At 43.0% G+C, this 25700-nt stretch overlaps 1 protein-coding gene and 1 pseudogene across 1 annotated transcript; both read right to left on the bottom strand.

The window, feature by feature from the left end:
- Positions 1-206: 206 nt before the first annotated feature.
- On the bottom strand, positions 207-12914 carry LOC129354611 (bifunctional heparan sulfate N-deacetylase/N-sulfotransferase 2-like). Its single transcript, XM_055024061.1, is given in 17 exon segments — positions 207-2378; positions 2833-2935; positions 4579-4688; positions 4859-4956; positions 4959-5028; positions 5844-6018; positions 6159-6282; positions 6361-6457; positions 6550-6732; positions 7614-7742; positions 8647-8832; positions 9747-9901; positions 10015-10102; positions 11245-11996; positions 11999-12130; positions 12133-12730; positions 12863-12914. Coding segments are annotated over 16 exon segments (2703 nt in total). The 5' UTR covers positions 12314-12730; positions 12863-12914; the 3' UTR covers positions 207-2258.
- A 4019-nt stretch (positions 12915-16933) lies between these two features.
- Positions 16934-24835, bottom strand: LOC129354616 (zinc finger SWIM domain-containing protein 8-like; annotated as a pseudogene).
- Positions 24836-25700: the final 865 nt, after the last annotated feature.

The following is a 25700-nucleotide window of genomic DNA, read 5'->3' on the forward strand; positions in this document are numbered from 1 at the left end:
AAGTAAAAACTGACACCAGCTCGCTGCATGTTTTTATTACGGTCTCTGGAAACATAGCTGCCATGACAGGAGGCAGATAAGTTTGTTATATGCTAAGAAAGGGTGCTTCCTTTAATAAATAATAAATGCTTCCTATATCATCTCAAACACTTTACCTCATCAAAGGAAATCCCATAAAAACATGAGGGCCGAGTGGAAAGTACCCGTTCTTACACTCAATGTTTTAATGTTAGAACACGTATGTAACCTGTATGAAACATACAGAGGACAACAGCTGAAATACATGATGACCTTGTTGAGGTTTGAACCACTGTTCAATTACATTTACGCTTATTTCCTTAACTTTTTAACATTTTGCATTAAAGTCAAGAAAATGAGCTTTCAGGAAAAGGTTTTTATTTTCCACACACCAGATTTAAACAGCTCTGGTCCAGGGAAATGCTAGTTCAGAATCAAACACCCGTAAAGCAACAAAAACCATTTCAAACAGGGAATTTCTCTACTCTTAAATGCCAAAAAAAAAAAAAAGTAATGTTATCCTTTAGTTGTACTATTTGAGCTACATATCGGTCTGTTTCGACCTGCTACATCTGTATTTTCAGGGATGACACGCTTCTAAAATTTGCCGTGTATTTTCTCAAAGCAACATCAACTAAAACAAAACAATGAAATAAAAGGCAACGCAAAAATGGGGAGGCCACAACAGGTTAAACCGAAGAATTCACAGTAACAGTCATTTCCGTAGCAATAAAAGCTACTGCAACACCGGGCACGTCCTGGACCAGAGCTGCACGTTTTCTCAGTTGTCAGAAGGTCGACATCCTTGTATACTGGCCAGTGGTGATTCAGCATTATTTGAGTCACCAGATGTTAGTCTGCTGGATGTTTTTGATTTTATTCAGTCATGACTGAGGCTGTGCCATTTTTGTACACGGTTAGAACGGGGTGCAGCCACTCTTGCTAAAACAAACAAAAATATGTCTGTATGCGTAATTCTCTGGTAAAAACTTTGGGATTTAGTCAAGATGGCGACTATGAGGAAATTTACACTGTAAATATTGAAAATTTAGAGGTTTGATTAGGCCCGTTTTGAACATTTTCTGCGACATCTGATCTCACGCTAGTTCTGTTCCACATGTGCTGCTTTTCCTTCCAAATACTAAAGTTTCTTAAAATGACCCAACACTTCCCATCTCGGACCGGCTTATACAAACAGAGCTGCAAACAGCAGGCAGGTGTTCAACCTGAAAGTGTCGAGGCATGAGTTTATGCTGTGATCTAAAACAAGCAGCAAGATAAGCAATAACAGACCCATGCTGTCCAACAGCTCAATCCACTTTTTATTGTTTTTCTTATGTTTTATTTGATTTTATTTTTTTGGCAGATCAAATTTTTTTAAACATGCTGTTCATAAAAATAGGAATTGGTTGTTGGTCCAACTTCAGTCTCTGATGAAAGTGGTTGTTTCCTCTGGCCCAGCAGAGCAGACTTGATGCTGAGATCTGAATATTGCTGCTGGAGTCCAGAGCTTCACTGGTGGAACTGGGAAGAACTGGAGCTCCAGTAGCACTGGCACGCTTATGAACTGGACCAATCCCTATTAGCCTCCCTGTGTATCTGCTGTGATAACACCGAGCATGAAGAGTCCCAGATGCTGATTATAGGGGTGGAAATCCATCACAAGACTGATGCCACGCATACTAAACTGTTCTAATCTCATCAAACCCAGAAAAACCTACAGCTTGTTTTCAGGTGTTGGCCAGTTGAATGTGTGTGTGTGTGTAGCTTGGTTTCTTATTTGATTAGATCCCTGCAGAGCGTTTAGTTTGAGTCCACAGTTGGAGCCCTGCAGACTGATTATCAAGTAGAACTGGTGTTTTAGAGAGAGATGTGGATGAGGACCAGCATGTCTGCTTCAACATGTCTGACCTCTAACCTTCACCGTCATTCTGTGGGTGCATCAGTATGCCTGTGCCTGTTAACCCCCTGTGTTACACCATACAGATAGCCCACCGTTTCAGTCTTCAGTCACTGAGTCTTATGACTTTAAAGCTCGAGTCCCTTGGATCTTTGATTCTCAGCTGATGTGTCCTGCGTCGCAGACCAAGAGAGTGTTCATGGAGCTACCCCGTTTTCCTCTAACCCCAACCCCGTTTCATCAGGAGTCCCGGGAAAAGAAGCTCTGAAAGTAGCTTAGTAAGAAGTGTTGGGAGCAGTTTTCTGGAGAACAGACTCCGCGTGACGAGAGGCCCTCGGCTTCAGCCGGAGTTCTGGAGTTCTTGTTGAAGCCAGGACGGCAGTGGTTGGCCCAGCCGGTTCAGCAGGCGTACCAGCTCCATGTTGTGGTCACGGTAGTACTCTGTTAGGAAGGCACGTGACTGGAGAGAACACACACACACACACACAAAAACTAGAGATTAGACATATCTTTCAGTGTCTAGTGATTTGAACGGACGCTCAACGCGATACACTCGCAAATACAAGCGAGAAGAATAACTTCAACACATTTTAAAAATCGATATTTAAGCATTTTTTTCCTGCACATTTAAATGAGATCCCAGTATTCTACAGAAAGCATCAATCCTATTGCTGCTCATCAAGGACAATTCTGGTTTTATTGAACTTCCAACATCAGCTGTATAAAACTTCAATTTTGGCAAAATTATGATTTTGACAAAAAATATATATATTGACAAAGAATGACAGAAGATTATTTTAGAAAAGTGACAATATTAAATGTTGCCAGTTTTCAAATAATGTCATCAGCTTAACTCACTAACATTTAATATTTAGTGGTAAACTAGTGCAACTGTAACGCCGGTGTTGATGTACCTCAGAGCTCATCTCTGGATACTTCCTGCCTTTGCTCTTCCCGAGGCATTTGGACCGGGCTCCTTCCACTCGCTGACACCAGAAACCTTTACCATCGTCATACCTGCAGACAAACAGTCAGTCATCATTACAGCGCCGCACAGCTTTCACTGCGTTTTGGGTGGAACAATGCTGCTTCTTTTGAAAGGGACACTGGATTCCCCTCAACGTGAAACAGAACCAGAATCCGTTCAAATGCTGAGCTGCTGCAAAGACCTTGAAGCCAGGAACCTGTTTCAGTTTAATCAATCAATAGATCTGATTATAACCAAAACAAGCATACCTTTTAATATCTGATAAAATATAATTTCTTTGCAGAGTAGTGGAGAAAATAAAGCATTTCTTGTTCTGTATTGATATCTTAGCTCTCTTGCTTCTGAGTAGTCATTAATTACTTATATTTGGTCTGTCACAATAACGGCAATAAATCAATTTATCGCATGATAAATTAAAACCAGCTCAAACCAGCTGCATTCTTCAGTTTGGTGCTTTTGTCTAAACTGACTCTTTTTTTTTGAAGGACAGTTTTGTTTATAGAGACTTCATAATTCATTTTATTTGTCGTTTCTGTTTTGTTTATTTAGTTTGGATATTGAAAATTTCTACAAGTTCCAGTGTTACATGTTTATTAATCATTGCTAATGTGTTAGGGTGAAGGTTACCCTGCCACTGCCATTATACTGCTTCAAAATAACTGTTTACCACAATAACTGATCATCCAACAAATGGAGTTATTGTGACAGGCAGCATCACACCAGGAGTCCTGAGGATTTATTGGTAAAACTGTCAGATTGGGTTTTATCAATATTTTTATACAGTGATTACGAGGCTGACATTAGTCCTCATTTAACTCTGTGTTGCTGCACTCAGTTCAGCCTTTCTGTTATGCATATATACAGATCCTTTCCAAAACATTAGAAAATCATGGAAAAATTTAATAATTCCCATAATTCCATTCAAAAGGATAAATCTTTCATAGGTTATAGACTCAGGCTGTAGCTTAGACAATTTCAAGTATTTTTTTGTTTATTTTTCACACAAATGAGAATGCTGTGGAGAAATCACCTGAGAGCGCACAGGTTTCACCTGTGAATGACTTCAGTTTGGTTCCATGTGACTCCAGACCTAACAAGTGGCCAGAACACCATCAATGATGCCACCATCAATATTTAGTATTAAATGGGATGGAGTCTCACTTCCCTGAAATCATACTTCTGTTATTTCTGTCACAAAGACGTTCAGTAAAATAATCTTTGTAGCTTTTAAAATAACTAATAGATTTTTTTTATTCACTAAATCTCTTAGTTTCAAGATATTTGAATAAATATTTGCACGTCCTCTTGCATTGATGCGTTCAATGATGAGAGAAACATTGGATTTCTGAGTTGTCTCGGCTAGCTGTGCTAGCTGGGTAGCTTCCAACAAGAAACTATTAGAAACATGAAATGTTGTCTCTCTAATATGAACCAATGAACCTTTTTAGTGGAGCCATTCTTTACTTACCTTTAAATGATTCTGTGTATTAAAAGACAAGATCATTAACGTACTACAAGAAGGTTTAAAAGTCTCAAAAATATTAACAACACTAATCCAAATGCACTTTTCTACATTTACACAAAAAGTTAATTTAAGTTTGCGTTTCTCCTAAACTCTGTAGGCTTCTAAAAACTGCTTGGTTGCAGCTTGGATTTGTGTGTGTTGCATTACATTAGAGCCTGTGTGTAGTTGAAGATGGGAGTAACTCCAAGAAATCTCTGAATTCCCTCCATCACCAGGACAGGATTGGAGCGCAGCAAGGCCCCGTCCACAACGTGCAGCTGAGCGGAGGAACAGAAACAGTCAGAGGATTCTAGGACAGCAAAGTCAATCTGAAGGAAGATTCAGATTTAAAACCGGGGAGAGAAACTAATTCATCTTCTTCAAGTTACAGGAAAAGCCCTCAACATTGTTTTATATGATTGTTGTTGTAATAATAATCCAGTTTTACCTGGCTGGGTTGGTAATACTGCAGCCATCGCTCCAAATGAGAGGCATAGGCTCCGGGATAAAGGCACCGTTTCTGCAGAACTAGCAAGGCTCTGGGGCCGAAGGGGCTGCGGTTACCACAGCGTGGAAAGTGTTGTTGAGCGCCGCCGGGTCTTGGTGGGCTCTCTGGTGCTGGAGTCACAAACAACAACAAAAAAATATATAACTTCACAAGCCAGTATAGATTATATGTGTAACACAAGGCAGCACAGATTCTCATTTCAAATTCCATCATATAAAACTGAAAGATATCACGTTCATATGTCTAGTTGCATCTGCATTAGTGCATGGCACACAATGGAGGATCATGTTAGAATGATGTCCAGATCGAGAATCTGTGGCAAGACTAGAAAATTCTTCAGTCTTTATCCAGTCAGATTCAGCTGGAGAACGAGGAAGAATTTCAGTTTCTCCATGTGCAAAACTCAGTTAGTCGTTAATTATTAATGAAGTGCATAGACTCAAAAAAGACAATTTAGTAAAAAAAAAAACACATATTCAGATCAGTAAATAAGTCAAAACTGTACAAAACATTGAAGATAAAAACACTGGGGGGGGGTCTACCCAGAAATCCTCAAATTCACATTTACTAAAGGAATGCTATAGAATTATATTTTAGGCCATAAAATCATTATTTTCATTAGAAAAGGAAAATAATAACTTATTTATTTGCATTTTTAACATTATATAAAAAGAAAAATCTGCAAAATAGGCAAAAAAAATTTTTTTTTTGATTAATCATCATGATAGTTGACCCATTATTGGTTTGAGCAGCCCTAGAGACCCCAAAATACTTGTAGCTTTTTTTTTTTTGCAAAGAAACATTGCTTCTACAAAGTCCTAACTGAGGTGAGCTGAACTAATGGGCTCCAAATCTTTCAGATTTTACTAAAAGAAAAAAGAAGAGTTAAATTCAAAGCTGTTCATGGTCTTTTGGGGCATCATACCTGGTACCAGGAGTACGCTCTGTCAGACGGGTTGATGAGCACAGCCAGGACTTTGGCTCTGGGTAACAGTGCTGCTGCTCGTTTGGGGGCCATTTCTGAGTCAAAGTAATTGGCACTTTTTTCGAACATGAAATCTGCGCTGACGTTGGAGGGGAACGGGAAGAACTCCATGTACCTAAAAGAAAATAAAAGACCATTAAGGCTGCATTATATTTGGAATATGCAATTCTGTTGTTGAATATTGCAATACTGAGTTTCTTGTCTGGGACAGAGAGAATCTAAAGGTGGAGTGAAGTACGTGCTAATGAGATCTACCAGTCAATCCCGTTGTCATAATTGACTCCACTGAAGAACTGGATCTCTTCAAAGGTGGTGGCGCTGGGGAAGGATCCAGTAATGGCTGGGTGGAGGCTCAGGAATGAGTGAAGTGCTGTAGTGCCTGGATGGAGAAAACATAACGATGATGAGATTCAAAAGGCTAAAGAGGAAAAATGAAAATGAAGATTAGGTGAGCTACCTGTTTTCTGTGGTCCAATAATAAGGAATTTAGGAAGTCTGTCACAGGTTTTCTCTTTGGACCAGATGTCTTTGTGTCTTTTGTCATGACACGGGTTCTAAAAAATTATAATTGTTTTACATTCAGTGGAAATGTCAAACACATGTTTTTTGTAAATATTATTTCAGTTTACTTTTCTCCAAACTGTACCTGCCAGAGTGGGTTTCTTTCTTCTGGGAAGATATGGAAATATTTTTCTGCCAGCTGAATGGGAGGCAGGGTCTGCAGCCTGAGGTTGGTCCAGCACTGGACAAACTTCACCAGAGATTCAAAGGTGTACAGACCCAGACGATCATTTCCATAGTTGGACAGGTGAGTCATGAAGATGCTGATCTGCATTACACGGACAGAGAATAAAAGGATCGGTCACGTAGGAAACTGGAAAAGTTGAAAAAGCAATTATTGCCATGACAGCAATTCTGTCCGTATTGTAGTGTCCAAGTACAAAAAGACATTTTAGAACTTTCAGAGTTTAAGATTAAGCTTCACAAATGAAACTGTATTCTATAGAACCATCGTTCTTTAGTGTAGAAGAATTTTGTCCATATTTAAGTGTCCTAAATACAACCAAAGTAAACCCGATAGCTTAGCACTAGCGGGAGAAATGACCTGTGGTCTTTTATCAAGAAAGAAATCCTACAACCACTAAACTCCATTTGTGTTTACATTTTGTGAGGAAGGAAGTTGCATCTTGTTTGTGTCGTTTCCTTCAGTTCTTGGGAGAAAGATAAGGATTATTGTTTGAAAGAACCACACTATTTGTTGCATTGAAAATGTTACAAATGTTGCAGCTTTGCTCCCCAATCAAACCAACTCTACATCCTAGGTGGTGTAGTTTCCCACCTGGACCTCATTTCAAAAGCCCCTCCCCTTTCGAAGATACTAGAGTTTTACAGAATCTGCAGTCAGAATAAATGAATCCAGTTCCAGTGTAGTGCACCGGACACATCATCAAAACACATCAAGCAGAGTGATATTTCCTGGAATCTGCGCTGCTGAGACTGACCCCTGTTGTCTTGACATGACCCATATGTCAGAGCCGTCGTCTTCTTCTTCTACTTCTCCTCTCCGACTCTAACAACAAACACATCAACAGCCAGAACTTGCTGCTCATGTATTGCCTGGCTGATGCATCTGATGTGAACTCAAGCAGCTCTGAGGTGCAGCATATATATCTATATATTTATATATATACGAGAGTGGAGTTGACTTACAGGGTTTAGGAGAACGGTGAGGAAGAGTTCTCCTCCTCTGATGCTCTTGTCCAGCTCCTTGGAGCCTCCAGGGTATTCATTGTAGAAGATGGTGTGTGTGAAGAGGCCACAGGTCTGCCTGGGCAACACCTGCAGAATGAAGGAGAAGCTTCATCAGTTCACATCTTCGCTCCTCTGACTTTAAGCTTTAAGAAGGGAATCGTATACAAGTGGTGGAATGAAACTGACTAGATCACTGTTATTATCTGGGATTAACTTGTCTCTGCAGCCAGTTACAGTGCAGAAAAAAATTCTGAATCCCAATTCATAGTCCTGGGAATTGTGAGTCGACTAATGAGAAATCAATTTAAAAACATCTTTGCCGCTCGTATTTCTGAGCACAGAGGAATTATTTGCAGCAGATGTGAAAGCAACGCGGCTGCCGATGGAGCTGACCGGCTTTACAAACTGTCACTGGTTGTCATGGTTACCCACAAGTAACTTGCAGTGTACAGATTAGCTAGCATGTTGTCAGCCTACTATAGCAATTAAGCCATCAGAAATGAAAAACGTAGCAGACAGAACCGGAATAAAACTTCTGCAAATGCCACAAGGTTGCCAGGCAAAGATAAACAGTCTGCGTTGGATTGGATGCCTATTGTGAATAAGTTTATTAACCTAATTGTAAATAGTTTTAGTAGTCAGAGAAATATGAGTGCTTGTTTTCTGCAGGTGACAGCAGTAAAGTGGCTGTTAACAGAATGTGATGTCCACTGATGATCCCTTATCATGTGGCCACTGCAGAGGCCGACTCTCCTCCCGTATGCATTGAGTTGTTGATTGATTTTTTTTTTAATTCAAGAAAAAGCTAAGCTAATTTAATGCTGGTAAATTAACTTACAAAATTCCATAAAAATATATATAATATCTAAAACAAACTAATGAAACTAGATACATTAGAACTGTACAGATAAGGTTTAAGTGTCTGTTGGAGCTATTTTCATCCTTTATTTCTTTAGCTGGCTGTGAGCTGACCCCAGTAGAGACCACTGACCTTGATTCCATTGTGGATGAAACCCCGGCGGTACCTGGCTGGCCTCAGGTGAGGGTATTCTTCAGTGCTGGTCACCTTGATTCCCCACACAGACTTCCAGGCCTCATACAGCTGGGTGTGGACAGGGTAGACCCCAGAGTGGTGCGGAGCCACTGCGTAGCCCATATCTGTCGGGATCCCATGCTCCTGCAAGAGCAGCAAAACCCAAACGTCTCAGTGCTCCTCCTCAGAAGAATAATATCTTATTTATTCTAAGACATTAGATCCAATGCAACACATACGGTAAACCGCTTAGTTTTTCCTGGGAGGAGGGTTGAGAACTTTAATGGGAGAGTTGTGTTAACAGCAACACAACTCTCTACAGGACTGCAACTAATGATTACTTTACGAATCAATTATTTTATTGACTATTCTCGCAATGAAATAAATTGGCACATTCTGCAGATTTTTCATTTAAGTTATTTTTTTCACAATATTAGAAATCCATTAAAAATGATCAAATAATTCACATCCTTTTAATTACAGGTCTGGCTGTGCTGTCCTTTCAGCAAATGGCCTTTTTTTATTACTCCAACTAACGAATAATCGATTAGCTGACGATCATTTCAATAATCAATTAACTGATTGTATAAACCAGAGGTTGAGCATAGAACACCTAAAAGTATGGCCGTGTTGGGACCTGATGCCACATAATGGTGAATTGACAGCCTTTTTGGGCTGCAGGCGTGAGACCGTTCTGACCTCAGCTGATGATTCTATTCTGAAAAGCAATTTGTTGCTACAGTAAAACTTTTACTCGATCTTTGATCATACAAATAGGAGAGACTAATGAGAAGTGCGTAAAGCTGCAATGCTTCGAGAAGTGAAGTGGTTTGTTTAGCACTTCTGTTCAAAGTGAAAGTGTGGACCAGAACATGGAGCGTTACGATATCAGGCTATCAGGGGGAAAAAAACCTCAACTCTCTCATTCAGCTTATTAGTTCTTCAATGCAATGAACCAGGCTAAGAGAAAAGAGCTGAAAAGACCCAACGTTGTCCGGCGTTTCACCGTTAATGAACAGTTCCTTCAACAAACCACCTCCATCTGAGTCTCTGGTTACCTGAGCAAAGACCCTGTTGAGCTTCATTTGCTCTGCCAGGACGCTGACATTGTGAAAGAGGTGAGGCTGCATGTGGCTCCACATGTGAGGGAACCACCAGAAGTCCTTCCTGTGTTGCAGCAGCATGTCGTCTCCCTGGTCCTCCTCGTCGGTACCTGGAAACACCCACAGAAAAAACTAATAAATAATGATGGTCTGCTCCAACTTGCAGTCGGATTCTACAAAACTCAGAGGAAAAGGGTTGATTTAATCTTACAACGTTTAGTACCTGTGTGGTAGAATTTTCCAGAAAACCCCAGATTGAAGGTGAAATTAGGAACCAGCGCTCTTAGCTTATTTTGAGTGTTCAGCAAGGCCTGCGAAAAACCAGAGAAAACTAAGCAAAGTCCAAATAACTTGTGAGAAACAAAGGTTTATTATAGAAATGAGTTTCTTAAAGCATCGTTTACAGGTGAGGAAAATTGGAAGCTAACATCTTTATCAATGTACCTTCTTGACATTTGACCTCATTTCAATAAAAGCACATTTGAGTTGTTTTTACAGGAATACTTCAGTCATGTTGACTGAAGATTCTGTCATTTCCAACTTTTTTTTTTAACAAAACTGATGCCAACAGTGGTATTTTTTTGAAATCGTCAGTCAGACTTGCTGACAAATCACTGCTGGGTTCAAGAGCAGCATGTGAAGGAGAAGAAAAGGGGAAGTGCAACCAATTCTTCACTCTGTTGTCAGAGCAAAGCAAGGACACAGCGAGAATGGAGCTTGGTGTATTTGCCAGCAGTTGCTGCTGCTACACAGGTTTTCTGGCGTGTTAAAGTGAGTCGACATGCAACACACAGCTGGAGAACTCACATTTTTTCATAAAGCTGACATGGAGCGGTTTCTGGGGAACCAATCAGCGCTAGTCACACTGATCTCCTAAAACTAAAACCTAATACAAAACAAATTAACTCACCATAAAAAATAAAAAAAAAGCTACGAAAGCCACAATTAATGCAACCCCAACTGAGCTAGCATCTAGTTTCTCATTCCGTCAAAGTTTGGCAAAACAGATTTGACAACATGAAGTTGAGAAAAGAATCAGCAATGGCAACTGTCAATGTTAGGGTTGCAAGTTTTTGATTGATGAGTTAATCTTATGAGATAGTAAAACTACACCGAAAATAAAAGTCCAAGTCAAAGTCATTAGTTTATCGATTGGAAGTAATTTTAATCTAATAAAGCATTAATCGTCAATTAATCCTAAATCGATTAAGTGGATTCTGTGTTGCTTCCCTAGTCAACACAGAATGGCAGTTTCAAGAAATAAGAAACAAAATATATAGAACTTAAAAAAATGCATTTTTCCAATATCATTTTTAATCTAATTGCACAATGATGAAATATCCTTTAATCTTCACTTATACAGCTAAATCTATTAGTCTCCATCACGTTTTCAAGATAAATGAATAGAACATCAGGGTGCTAATTAATATGCAATGCAGGGTAAATGGCTCACCTCCACATCAGAGACCTTCATACGAGTCCCCTCCTTCCCCACAAATATATCATCCACGTCCACCAGGATGTGGCGGTCCAATGACAAACACAGTCTTTTCCCCGTCAGGTAGCCGATGGCGTCTACAAAAACCAGCTTGTGAAGCCAGTAATTGAGATTATTTCCAAAGAGAACTCTCTGAATGCCATCGTGGAGCCCCAGGTCCTGCACCACGGTGGAATAGAGGGCCTGCAAGGGGCCGGGTCCAAAATGTGCCAGGGGATCTGAGGACTTAGGGGTGGCTAAAAGAACTGGTTCATATGTAGAGTGGTTAGACAGGAAAATCGTCCAATCATCCCCCGGCAAAGAGCCCTGCTCCACCTGGTTGGGCTTGGTGATGTAAAGCAGCGGAGCGCTGGGGTTTATGCGGTAGTCCCTGAGTCCGAGGTGCGAGTGTAGAAAGAGGGGGAAACCTTTGAGTTGTGCACTATGAAGCGAGTTCTCAGTTGCTTTGAAGAAACCAATGACGCCCACTCCGTACTCGTCACAGTACTTGTCCAGCAAGTCTCGGTTCCACGCATCGAGGTTGACATATTTCAGCACGTTTTCATAGATGATCAAGGCGTATCTTCCACGGTTGTGCTGCGTCAGCGTGGGCATGTCACTCTTAGCAGGAGCGATCTCTGTGCGGTAGTGGAAGCGGCTCGATTCTAAGATGGCAACAATTTCTTGGCCCAGTTGGGAATAGATGCTCTCCACAAACACCAGAACACTGGTTCTGTCCTGGAGTTGTCAATCGTCTTGACCTCCTGGAGTCGCCCCTGGCGCACCGGAAGGAAGAGAGGGGACCTCTGGCCTCCCGTCTCACCACCGTCAGCTCCATTACCCATTCCCAGCAGCGTGCCCCACCTCCACCACAATCACTGAAGGGTAAAGGTGGTGGGTCCTTGATTTTGGGGCTGTTGGAGACATAATAAGCCAAGAATGCCATGGAGAGCAGGCAGAAGACTATCAACGCCAGAATCAGGCGGTGAAGCTCCAGCTGGCGGACCCCTCGCAGCAGCTTCAAAATCCCCAGGCCAGCGGCCATGGTGATGTGGGAAGGAGGCCGGACAGGTCAGGAGGTGGCAGCGAATCCAAACGGGCAAGGGCAGCGGCGGGGAGAGGGAGCGAGAGGAGAAGTGAGTGGGGCAGGAAGATTGAGCAGTGAATACTGTCACTGAGCTGCACTGATTAATAGCCATTTACACTAAGTCACCATGGCCAGCATCATTCATTACTTGCTTTCTATGTTTAGCTCTGAAGTGCAAAAACACTCAGATTGCTGCAAAGAAACTGGTATGAGGGCCTCAGTAAAACTATCTGATGTGTGTTCAGATGAGCCGACAGCCTACGTCTGAACTATTCTCATCTCCATGATGTCTTCTGTTCGGAGGAGTCTCAGTGTAGCTGCTTTGGATTTCGGGATTTGACTCTCTCCGGCCACTCGTCCATGACATCCAAGACACTTTGGAACAAAAGCAAAAGAGAACAAAGAAACCATGAAGCAGAGTGAGATTTAGATCAGCATTGCTGATTTCTTATCCAGAATGTATCTTCATAATTCTGACAACATGTGAACATTCTGCTCGTTTCTCACCATGACAACATCGTGTCTCCACAAATCAATGGATGTCGGTTGCAAAAGCCTCTGCAATATGAAACATGATGGTAAATTTAGGCAATTTAAGAACAGTCAAATGCTCTGAATTTAATTTTTTATTATACACAAACAAAAATGTTCAACTTGTTTTCAGCTACGTTGAAGTTCAGTTAAATCCAAAAAACAGCAGCTTCATACAGAAATAAGAAAGCAGTCTTTTAGTGCCTTAGAAGACGGTTGATGACATTCACAAAGCCATAAATCTCCATGTATTCATTAGACTGTGGTGTGGGAGACCCACAGTAAGTGGACACAGCTGCGATCAGGAGGGAGAAGGATCCATTTTCTTACAAACAATAAAAAAAAATAAGTGTGAAACAAAAAAATTGTATCAAGCAAGCAGCCACCTGCCTTCAGAAGCCACCAATCAGTAAATGCAAAATAAACTGACAGCAAGCAGAGCAATAATCAATGAAGCAGAGGAGCGTGGTGGCACCGGAGGAGCTGCTCAGATACACAGCTCAGGTGGGCAACAAGACGGTTTTCAGAAATAACAGATTTGTTTTTTTTTTTTTTGCTTTATCACTAAAAGTCTCAAACTAAATGGCATTGAAAAACAAACAGTAACTACACAAAGCAGCTTTGAAAAGACTTTAGCACACTGTGCCATTTTATAGCACAATGAAGTAAACACATAATGTTCAGCTGTTATAAAAGTACTGAATATATCAAACATGACTTAAAATAAATTTGACTTTGCATTAAAAGTCAAATTTGCATTGAAATTGGGCCTCTGTCTCCTTAAGAAAGGTGGAAACCCTTTCTGACTCTCCCCCTTCAGCACATCTTCACAACAATGCTTCCATGATGCAGCTTTCAGCTGTTCTTAGCAGCTCAGTGGACGCACAAAAAAAGCTGATTATGCAAAATACCGCCCCCTTGAGAGAAAGTTAGAAATATAAAACAACCTGCTTCTGTGTGAAAAGGTCATTTTCCCCCTAAACCCTAACCTCCACATCAGACTCCTTGCCCAAACATCTATATACCATATTTCTATAACACTCATGACCTCGGTTCATAGTGATCTAGCTGGACCTCAGAGTTTTCTTATTCATAGACCTTCAGCTCAACATCGACAACACTGACGTGTCAAAGCATTGGGAAGACACTGTGGACAGGAAGCAAAGCAAGCAGTCCGGTTCTGACAACCAAGTGGTTTACACTGAGATTAGAAATGGGAAATCCAGAACTGTTTTAAACAAAACCTTGGAAACTGCTTGTCAGAGAAGATATAAATCATAAATTAAAAAAAAATTTTTTTTTAAAAAGAGTGAGTTATCCAACGATCAGACTGGTGTGTCTGTCCTGCAGCAACACATTATTACTGCTATGGTATTTTAGGATTTAATGCCAATTGACCCTCGCAGACCCTCACATGTGTTTTTGTGATGCTCAATACAAATAAGACAGCGGTCTTGAAATGTGAATCTTTTACTTCTACTTGTATTCGACCAGATTCAAGACAACATGAGTCAGTGTGTTCTCTGCAGAAACACATACTGCAGAGTTCAAAATAAATGGCTTGACCCAAAAACCTTTAACTAGACCAGGGGTGGGCACTCCTGGTCCTCGAGGGCCGGTGTCCTGCAACTCTTGGTTGTCTCCCTGATCCAACACCTGAATCCAATAGCTGAATCACCTCCTAAATGCAATCAAGTTCTCCAGAGACCTGCTAATGACCTCATTATTTGACTCAGGTGTGTTGAAGTAGAGATACATCTAAAAGTTGCAGGAGACCGGCCCTCGAGGACCTGGAGTGCCCACCCCTGAACTAGACCATGTAATGATTTAAAACAGGAAGTTTTCTCTGGTTTTTTAGTAGTGCATTTTGTCATGTGGAGATAGCAGAGATAAGTTTCCAAGAAAGAGGAGGACTGATTCTAATGTCAGGAGACAAAAAAAAAGCTCCAGGAACCAAATCCAGATGTTTGTGTTCAGTTCAGGTGAGAAAGGATAGTGATAGGTGTAGAGATGGAGGAGAAGCAGAGGGATGGTGTGACAGGAGGAGAGAGGCTTGTGTTTTTCTCTGAAAGGGGAAAGTGACAGAAGTAAGGGAGATGTCATCAGAGGTTAGTTGTGGTCTAAAAAAAACCTCATCTTCCTTCCCTCCACAAACAACGAGATGATCAGACGTGATTGTCTGTCTGGATTCTTTTAACCCAACAATTAAAAGTATAACCCTCAGCTGATGATGATGATGACGACGGGCTTCCTCACAGCTCCTGGGGCTCGTGGCACCAACCGGGTCAGCTGCTGACAGGAGCCGGTAGCAGCCCGGTCACATGACGGGGACAGAAACCCGACCAGCCGCCGCACTCCAGTCTTCTAACGGACCCCTGCCAACATCTTAGCGTTCAGCTGCTAACGTTAGCTTCCAGCATCAACGGTGGATCCTCCAACCCGCTTTTGTCATCCACAAATGACCCTGTGAACACGTCACCCTTCCTCTTCCCTCTCTTTCCACACAAACAAGCAGTCCAGCTGGGAGGAATCCCTCCCAGTAAAAGCCCCAGTGTTCACCAGCAGGAGAGAGAGCCCGTTAGCTGAAGGCTGCGGTAGCCACCGATGGCTAACGGGGGCAACATTCACACGTTCCCACCTCAGAGAGTAAAAACTGGGGCTGATTTTCACTTACCTGGGATTTCACCGCACCGGGGATCAATTTGTGAAGGGAGAAGATGTTCGTTTAGGTTTGGAATTCGAGATAAAACTCAACTTCGGCGCGTCAACACTCAAGCAGCCATCTTGTTTATGATAGCAGCCCGGACTGAACCAAGCTGGGGAGAGGAGGGGGGTGGAGAGAGCAGAACCTGTTCCCCAGCTGCTCTGGGTCACTACCAGCTCCTCACAGACGGTCAGATCTGACCCTCTGCTCTGCGGATTGGAAACGTCCTCTTGAAACTGAACCGTCTGTGTAAACTTATGCACACGCTTCCGCAGACAGACATCAGAACAACAGGTTGCTGATGTGGAACCAAGAGTTCAGGAAAATCACATGAATAAATAAATCAATTATTTTATTTCAGTGACTGTGATCTCCACGCACTGAAAAAATTGTTTTCTCAGAAAATATAAATGCTAAAATATATATTAAAAAATGATACAGCCACAGCATATTAAAGAAGGCCGATTTTATTTTTGAAGTGTTTAGAGGTGGTCTTGCTATGGTGCTTCTGAATATTTCCCTCTTGCATAACCAGAATATGATGGCCTACCATTCTTCTTCATGGTATTCTAGAAATTGTATGTCAACTCATCCTGATCCTGGAGCAGTAAAGAAGTCCTGAACGTCACACTACCACTGCCATTCTTGACTGAGGGTGTAATGTTAATGTTTTGCTTCCATGGTTTTCTCTTTAAAAGTTGTATTGGTTTGACTTCAAAGGAACATATTCTGTGATCTCGCCAGTCCAGAGTAATTCCTAAAAAGTTTTGGGGTTCTGCAAGATTTGCACTTCATCTTTCTAAATATCAGACCAGTAGAGGTCAGTGTTCTGTCCTTGGCAAAGGTCAGGCCTTCTGGAAAAACAGTTTAAACATCATTTAAAACTGTGCTAAGAATTGTGATGCTCACTTTTGCTTTTATGATTTATTTTTATTTTAAAAAATTATGTAACAAATATTACATGATTTATTTAAATTCCCATCAACACTAAGGTGTTTTATATAATTGTATTTCATAAATTTATGATATAAACTGATGGATTGTATTACATTATTTTTTTCTACCCTATTTGTATGAAGGCTTCCTATGACCCCTATATATCTTTTAATATCTTTGATCTGTATTTTAATTGTGCAAAATAATGTAAACCCAGCAGGTCTGTTCAGGCAGCTAAGGTGACCAAGACAAGATTAGGTTTGCTTATGAAAGTTGATTACTGACTGATTGTTGTGACAGCAGTAAAAATATATTAAAACCGATAAGTCAGTCAACAAGTTTAGTGTTTTCAAGGATCTTTATTAGGTAAACTCTAAACTTTTAGTATTGCTTTTTAATCTTCAACCTTTCTTTTTTTTTCCTTTTTTTTTTTTACTCTAAATTAGAATCTTTTACAATATGTTTATATAGAACCCATGGATTAAGCTACAGTTCTGAGAAATACAAAAATATCACAGAACATTTTCTACACTCGCCTTCACCTGTGAGGCTCAGAACTGGTTCAGAAAGACAACAGCTGTCTGGACAGAGAGGATCGATGTATCCTAAAGGATAACAGCACCGTGGAGCCAACCCAGCTGAAGAAGTGCTCCAGTTAAAAACACCTGTCTCTCAAGTCGGGTGTGGTGAAGTGCTGGCAATCATGTCTTAACATGAGTCATGGAGGCGGGTCGTTTCCAGAGCTGCAGCACAGCTGGATCGGAGCCTCCCTCCCCAGCCTCCTGCACGCCTGGCCTGTGGATAAGCTGCCTCGTCCGACTGAGGGACGGTGTCCAGGGAAGTCCATGCTCACGCCTCAATGTTCGCTGGGGCAAACGCCTAAATGAAGTCTTAATCAAACAGATCTACAGGGGACCCATATGTGCAAAGTGCTCAGTTTTAAAGTTGCATCTTTGAAAGCAAAAGTCTAAACAATGGGACGGAGCCACCGTGTGTCCTAGAAGGGGATCTGATCCAATGTTTCCACCCAACAGGAACGCCGTTCTCCCGCATTCCCTGATCCTGGTCCTGGAGTTCCACTGGCCAGTATCTCTTAGATGGGTCCCTTTTTGAACACCTGGTCCGGAAACAGGAATTACCTTGGAAGCTCAACACGGAGCTCCGAAGAAGCCTGGTGACTCGGAAATGGGAATCGGTGAGCAGAGGCAGGAAGATGAGGAGCTCTCAGGGCAGCGTGGCCGGCTGCGACTGACTCTGCAGGGTCGCCGCTGTCCTGTTGGTTCCGCTTGGGGAAGCTCTTGGCGACTTCCTCAGGAGTAATGAAGTAAAAACGAATAAAGCTGCCACCCTTCAAAAAAGTCCCACCTCCTTTTTCTTCACAATTTACAGCGACACCCAGCATGACCGATGAGTCCCGGTACAGATTGTCCGTCTGTTGGACAGTGCCAACTGGAGTCCCGTTTTGGTCTGGAGTAGAAATGTAAATATGGATCGTCATGACAACCAACAGCAGCGTTTGAGCTTCATCCTCCCCCAGTCCCGTTTGTAAGCATCACTCAGTCAGTAGAAAATATCAAAAAGTTTATACAAAACCCTAAAACATCCGCAGAACAAACAGTTAGCTTCTTCTCTTCTTGTCTCACGCTGCTAGAGGTTGAGATGGACAGAAACAGGCCAACCATCACTCCGCCCTCTGGATTGGAATGTCGCAGCATGACAAAGAACCTCACCAAATGTTTCAATCCAAACTAAACTGAGCAAAGAAATTCTTAAAAACACTAGAAATGGAAACAACATCAAGACGTCTAAGCGAGTCAAAAAAAAAAAAAAAAAGGGGGTACACTGTGGCTCGTGGTTAAACACAGGTTTATGGCGGTGGATCAAAACGGCGACCAGGCTTCTCCACTGATGATACCCGAGTGAACAAACACAACCTGGGAATCCATGGATGAGGGACACAGAGCCAGCTACAGACTCTTTAGCTTGAGGCCACACAGGAGAGAAGGAAGGGGGCCCCTGACTGAGTGGGGCCCTGTGGGGGATGTGCCTGGCTCAGTGGGGTGGCAGTAGTAAAGCTGGAGGCTGTGTGCTGCTGTTTACGGGAGAATGTGGCCATCTCCAGCGAGATGCGCTGCCACAGCTCCTTGGTCTGTTTGCCTCTCTTGAGATTCTGCAGCACGTCGTTGAACTGCATCATCCCCACCGGCGTGAGGCAAAAAGCCCCCCGGGCGCTGCGGATGATGTTGACAAAGTCGTCATAGTCTGCAGGTGTCAGGTGGATGAGTCGATGGTGGATGTACTGAGGAGAGACAGACGGGTGTGAGAAGGCTTGTTAGACAGAATTGCTGCTGGATTAAAACATCTCAGTTTTTCATTTAAATCAAATATGTGGTGAACATTAACATTTCTATTTAATCTCAACTTCCTGTATGGCTGAACAATATTGGGAAAAATGTCATTACAACATCATGGCTCAATATTCTGATGGAGATGTTGATTGAGAAAAAACCCCACCCCTCTCTTTCTTGCCAGTTTGTTGCTCTGAATCCCCACTAGAGGGGATTTCTGAATGGACAATATTGAGTCAGGCAACAGCTAGTTGTGCCTTGGGGTCCTTAAACTTGCAGTATGTAACTTTCAGAAGAAATATTTCTTACATATTTATTGAAATGGTCACTATGTCATGACAATATGATATTAGATAGATAATCTGTGAAAAATTGTGCTTCTCTGCCTTCTCCCAGCGCTAGCCAATCAATCTCCATAACTCAAGCCTCACTGTAGATGAGGAGCCAATAAAACGGTCTCAAATTTATTAGACATGTCTTTTCCTTTGTCACAAAGTTGCTTGAAATTAAAAGTTTAATAAAAGTTTAAGGAAAACGATCCAGATGCACAAACGACAGCAGTGTTGACGTTATATGATAGGCGGTAGACGGTGTGTTGCACCTGTAGGTATGCCTGCTGGCAGCGCTGCACCAGCTGGTGGAAAGCAGGCGTGCGGAGGTGAGCGTGGATGTGGGCAGGATTCAGCCTCTGCAGAGCCTCCATGATGATCTCCTGCAGGACGAATGGACTGAGGACACCTTTGGCTGCTCCGACACAGAACTGGTACACATAGTTGACTCCTGGCAGACAAAACAACAAGCCAGTTCATGACAATCACCATAATCACCATTAGTGCTACATGTAACCCGAGTCATTCAGCTTTACAAACTTTCTGTGGGGCCAAAATCACCAAACACTTAGGAGACATATTAAAAATGCTAAGTAATTTTTATTGTAAATTGATCATTTGAGATTTAACCAAGCAATATTTTTATGAAATAAAATTGAAGAACAATTTAGTAAACTGATATTTTCTTTAATAATAAGAGAAGTTGTGCAGGTTTCTAACTTTTGGTCAAAGATTTTCTTTTTTGCTCATTTAGAAAATATTTTAAACTTATAAATTAATAAAATTATTCAGAGGGCCACAAATGGCACCTGCGCCCCAGTTGTACAACCCTGATCTAGAACATTTGCTAAACTTGTCATCTTTGAACCATTTGCTACTGTCCTCTTTTGCTAACATGTTTGGGGGCAACACTGGCGAAGGCAGAAGAAGTTCATCTTGCAGTCGGTGGATCGCTGGTTCGATTCCCGCTGCGTGTCACTTAGCTTTGCAAAAACACTTCACCCACCATGCCTGTTGGTGGTGCTCAGAAAAATCACACAAAATGACAGCATCGCTTCTGTCAGGGCAGCTGTGGCTACAATCCAGCATTTGATTTAAGGAGCATTATAAATAAAATGAATTATTATCATTAGTTCTCACCTAGTCGTGCAGCCAGTCCCAGCAGCCACTTTACATCTTCAGTGTAAGGTGGACTTCTGGAGAAGTTGTTGGGATGGTCGTTATGAGCCCTCCTGCCCAGCATCTCCAGCGCCAGCATGCCTTCACACAGAACAGCAGCCACCCTCAACACAACACGACTTTAATGTGAGAGTCAGACCTGACGAGGCGAAGCCGCTCACCAACTCTGTAGGCTGAGTGCAGGTAGTGCAGGCCCTGCTGGCTGATTGGCTGGCTGTGCTGCTCATCTTCTGCTGTGAAGGGGGCGCTCACCAGCGGAGGGCTGGGGGGAGACGGCGGGCAGAGACGCCCCCTGTATGGCCTGAATGGTGGGGCCAGAGTGGACGCTGCCCACTGCGGAAACACAACAGTGAGGCATTAAAAATGATGATGACGTGGCTGAAGGTGAATTGGGAACACGGTGCCGTCCTGACCTGCCACGGTGGTGCTCAGGGGCAGGCCGTCTCGGTGTGGTACGGGTGGACGGCGATCTGAGTCATGGACGGCACGGGACGGCTGGGAAGGTGACGGCCGCGGCGGACAGAGAGGGTTGGGGGCCGGGAGCCATTGAGAAGGGGTACTGGGCCCGATGAAAGCTGGATGCATCCCCTGATTAGAACACAGCAGAGCAGTTACAATAAAAACTGCTAATATTAGCACAATAATGATGCTTTATAGCTCCATGGGAGGCTTCCTTTTACACTTGATTACAACCCTACTGCCATGTTTACTGGGGATAAAAATAGTGCATAATTATTTAGTGGAAGTTAAAAGATACAGAGTTTAATACAATTTCAACAAAAATCTCAAAAGAAATAAAATCCTGTGGGATCAAAAGCCAAAGTTACATAAAAAGCAGAGTGTTCAGTTTTCAACAACCAGACTTCAGACCAGAGCATCTTAATGTCAGAATGGTCCAGTAGAAACCTAGAACTAAATCGAATTCAAAAGTTTTAAAAATTTCTGTGAACAGATGCTCTCCAGCAAATCAGACTGAGCTTGAGCTTCTTCACAAAGACAGGTGGGCGAAAGTTTCAATCTGCAGATGTGCAAAGCCGGTAGATATGCCCTCAAAAGACCAGTTGCTGGATCTGCAATGGAAGCTGCTTCTAGAAAGCCTGAACCTCAGGGAGGGCTGAAGTTTCAGATTCTTTTACAACAAATAAAAAAAATAATAATAATTTTTACTTATTTTCAGATGTACATATACCAAAGATAGTTCAAAGTTTTATTTGAACTAAAACAGGCAGCTAGAAATATTCTAAGAGAAGATTTTAGTTGTTAGCGGACGGCTGTGGTCCCCCATCTGTGCAAACACAAATGGTTGTAAGTGTTTTCAACCATAAGAACTGTTGTATATGTGTTGTATTTACAGTTCCCTGTGGTGTATTGAGATGACCTCTGACCTGCGGATATGAAGCCCCAGTGACAGGGAAGACGGCAGGCCGGGGTACATGCTGCAGAGGGTGTCCCAGGTACTGAGGGGTGCAGACGGAGGGAAGGTGTGCCTGGATGGTGGTGTAGGGGTGTAGCCCCTGACTGTGGGGGTGGGACATGGCCTGGCCAGGAATAGGATGGGACTGGTAAATGGTGGAGCCCACAGAGATGACGGGGACGATGGCCGCCGCAGTGACCGAAGCTGTGACCGCTCCCACGCCCGAAGAGTCCATGTTAGCTACGCCGTCCAGCACACTGCAGGAGGCATCTGGGGGCCTCCGGCCAGAGCTCCCGTTGGCCCCGCAGCGGCCTGCAGGCTCCCGCTGCTGGCCAGCACCGCCACCCACTGACTGTTCATACAGCCAGTACCACTGATGGGCCACCTCGAACAGGACCTCAGGATAAACGCCGCCGCCCTTCGCTGCCTCCTCTACGGCCATGCAGGCCTTCTCCAGCATCACGTTGTCCTGGAAGCAGGAAGAGACAGAGACGCATTGACGGGAGAAGGTCATATCGTTCTCCTATATGGTGAGCATTTAATTTGATCTGATTCTAGCATCTTTAAAATTCTCTAGTGTTTGACTCAGCTTATCGTTTCCTTCTAGTAAATGGAAACAACACATGGTGAGTCGAGTTGTTCATATGTACATTATCAACAGTGAGTATAAACTGTTAAAAGTCATAGTATTTTGTGGAATTCCTTAGAAACTTGATTACATAAGTATTTCTGCTCATAACTCAATCTCTGCAGTCAAATCTTCACACAAAAAACATTAGAGGCTAATTTATCAGTTACATCCAACATTAGACAGCACAACAACTGCATTCAATCAGATTTTTAAATTTGAACACAGCTTTTATTACTAACTCAACATTTTTTAATAACTAGAATCAGTTATTAAAAAAAGATTTTTAATAGCAGTTTTTGGGCCATAAGTTATGACGACCCAATGAGGAGTCGCCATATCCTTGTGTGAGTTACTGCCATGGTAAAAAAACAAACTCAAAATGTTAACACGACTATATAATGATATATAGATACATACTATGCATACTACCACATGTGTAGTGGTAGTATGCATAGTATGTATACTACCACAGCATTTAGTGAGGTTTCCTGCACAATGCGCAAGAAAAGTTGACTTGCTCTACCTGTTCTTTGCACTGAACCAAGGCTCTCTGGATCTCATTGGGGTTGAGTGCGTGAGCGTGAGGCAGGCAGCTGAGCGCCAGCTGCAGCCGCCCGGACCATGTTGGGGTCCCTGGCCCGTGATGCCCGGTCTGCCAGGGACGCCACCTCTGGTGGAGTCAGGTGGCCATCCCAGCACTCCACCAGAATATTCAGGGCTGCGCTGCCGATCTCCATCGCTTGGCCTAAAGAAACAGCAGAAAGAAAACCGTAGTTACAACACCTGACCAAATGTAACGAAAGACTGTTAAAATGTTTGTCCTTTAATAAGCACACCAGTTATCCACGAGACATGAGATGAGTAGGTCCTGGACAGCCAGTTGGGCGAAACAAAATTGTGGAGGCCAAGAGCGTACAGTCCAATCTCGAAGGCACAGAGATGGAGGTTCCTGTGTGGCCCTGGTGACCGCCGCTGGCTGAGGGCTGGGTGAAGATGGAGGTGGAGGAGTTCCCTCCGGCTTGATCAGCACCGTCTTGGCCAATTCAAAGTAAAAATGGGCTGCTGCCTCGGAGGGCTGGTTGGGCACATGGGGGGCATGACACTCCAGACGGCGCCCCTTATACCTGGACACATGGAAACGTTGAAACCGGTCAACATGAAGTATCTGAGTCAGACCTTCACACTTCATAGTGAGGTGGATTAAAACAGATGTTCCAGTTAGGGAATTTTCATATTCCATAGTAGAAATATCCATTAGCACAACATTTGTTCTCGGGTTCTAAGCTTCAACTGTTTCATCAGCTGCATTTCATGAACCTTAAAATTATTGGAATTCCAAAAATAAATTTGCTAAGTGGAAATGCACCAATTTCAAAAAATGTGTTTTCCAACAAGAATCTTTTAACTCTTGGATGAGTTGATTTTTCAGCCGTTTTGGTTTTAGTGTATTTGGCAAAACTGCAGAAGAAACCTTTTTTTTATTTCTTTTTGCATCACATGAGTCAAATGATCAACAACCAGAAAAGACGAGGATGACGGCAGGAGGAGGTAGGATGCTGATGCTGCCACGTTTTTTTTTAAAATAAATTATGGCTTGAACAAACTTAAAGTTAAAATCGCGCGTGAATATTTCTTATTTAATGGAAACACTAAAATTGTGAAATTGTGTTTTTTCGACTTTAGTGGAATATTGTGCATATTTGTAATGGGAATGGAGCTTCAGTCAGATAAAATAATCAGTGATGTCTGAAGAGAACTAGAGTGACCAGAAAGAATGATCCCCAGCTTTCCAGATCTACATGCAAAGTTATCTTTGTGTACAATGAAACATCAGGTTATTTGAGATTACATTCAAAAGTAAAAGCATGGATCTTTATGGCTCTGCGAAGCCAACCCTGTAGAGAGGTGGGGGTAGTCAGATGCGTACCTGCTGGTGTCAGTGCTCTTGGCCCTAGCCCCGCCCCCAGTCCTGCGTGAACCACTGGAGGAGGAGCCCAGCGAGTCTGATGAAGAGCTGCTGATGCTGTCGCTGTCCTGTCCGCGCGCCCAGGACGCCGCCGCCCATCCACCCCGGAGCGGCCTCCGGCTGAGGGTCGGGGAGCTGTCTGAGGTCGTCTCCGGAGCACTGCTGTCTATGCTCGCCATGCCTGTTCACACACATGCACTTTAAAGTTTGGACACTGGGTTTGTTTCACTACAAATCAGCAGCGTTTTTTCACCAAGAGGGTAAAACTCCCCTCAATAGGAAAAAAAAAATAGTTTTTGAAATTACAGTGTGTAAAAAAGGGACAGACATGTAGGATTAGTGTGGCACCAGAAGGAAAGGTGAAGCCACGTCAGAATGCATACCAGTGTGTTTCTTCTTCTGGCGGACAGGCGAGCCCCAGCAACGTTGGCTGTAGCCGCAGCGCCCCTAGAGCCAGTCGACTGGGAACTGTGGCCTCCGATTTGAAGGACGCCGTTTCATTCTGCTGCTCACTTGATAACTGTGCTCCATCTGAAACTGCAAGGACACAAATCCAAGTCAGTGTTCATTGGAAAACACATCTAGTTCTGATCAATTACAGAGGAAAGGAAGAAATGTTCTAAGTACGTTTGGGTACTCTGCACATTCACAATTTCCAAAGGCATTCTTCTGCCGCTTTGCACCACAGTCTGAAACTTACACAGAATTTCACAAATCTAGGAACCTCAGACCAGAAGAATTCAACCAGGCCCGCCGATTCTTCCAACTTCCAACATATTTCGATCCTTAATGTGTTGGGTGCCTACCATGCTCCTTGGTGTCAGCAGCGTTCTCTCCAGCTGTGCTGTTCTGCAGCAGGCTGAGCTCGACCTGTGAGGTCACTTCCTCCCCAGCCAGAGCCACAGCAGAGGAAGAGCTGGAGGAAGACGCGGCCAAGGTGTTGGATGAGGATGATGACAAGGCATGTTTGGTGACCCCTCCGGTGGCGCCTCCGATCCCGCTGTGGCTCCCAGTGGTGTGTTTGGACGGGCTGCGCTGACTGCCCCCTGCTGGCTTGCTGGAGTAGAATGAGCTCAGAGTCTGAGGCTTGTGGGTCTGGCTCTCCCTGTCCAGCAGCTTATCCAGGATCTGATCAAGGAGAGAGACTTCATCACTCTACACTTCATCACTCTACTCAGGGAATTGATTCTGAAACCATAATCAAAATCTACTTTATATTGTGAGAGTTCTGTGATGTGCTTTGTGTGACAAACTGGATATGTTCAGTTCAGCTTCAAAGAACCACCCAAGGAAACGGATGGCCACAC

Source organism: Poeciliopsis prolifica, unplaced genomic scaffold (assembly GCF_027474105.1).
Source record: "Poeciliopsis prolifica strain line A6 unplaced genomic scaffold, Auburn_PproV2 SCAFFOLD113, whole genome shotgun sequence".
Taxonomy (NCBI): Eukaryota; Metazoa; Chordata; class Actinopteri; order Cyprinodontiformes; family Poeciliidae; genus Poeciliopsis; species Poeciliopsis prolifica.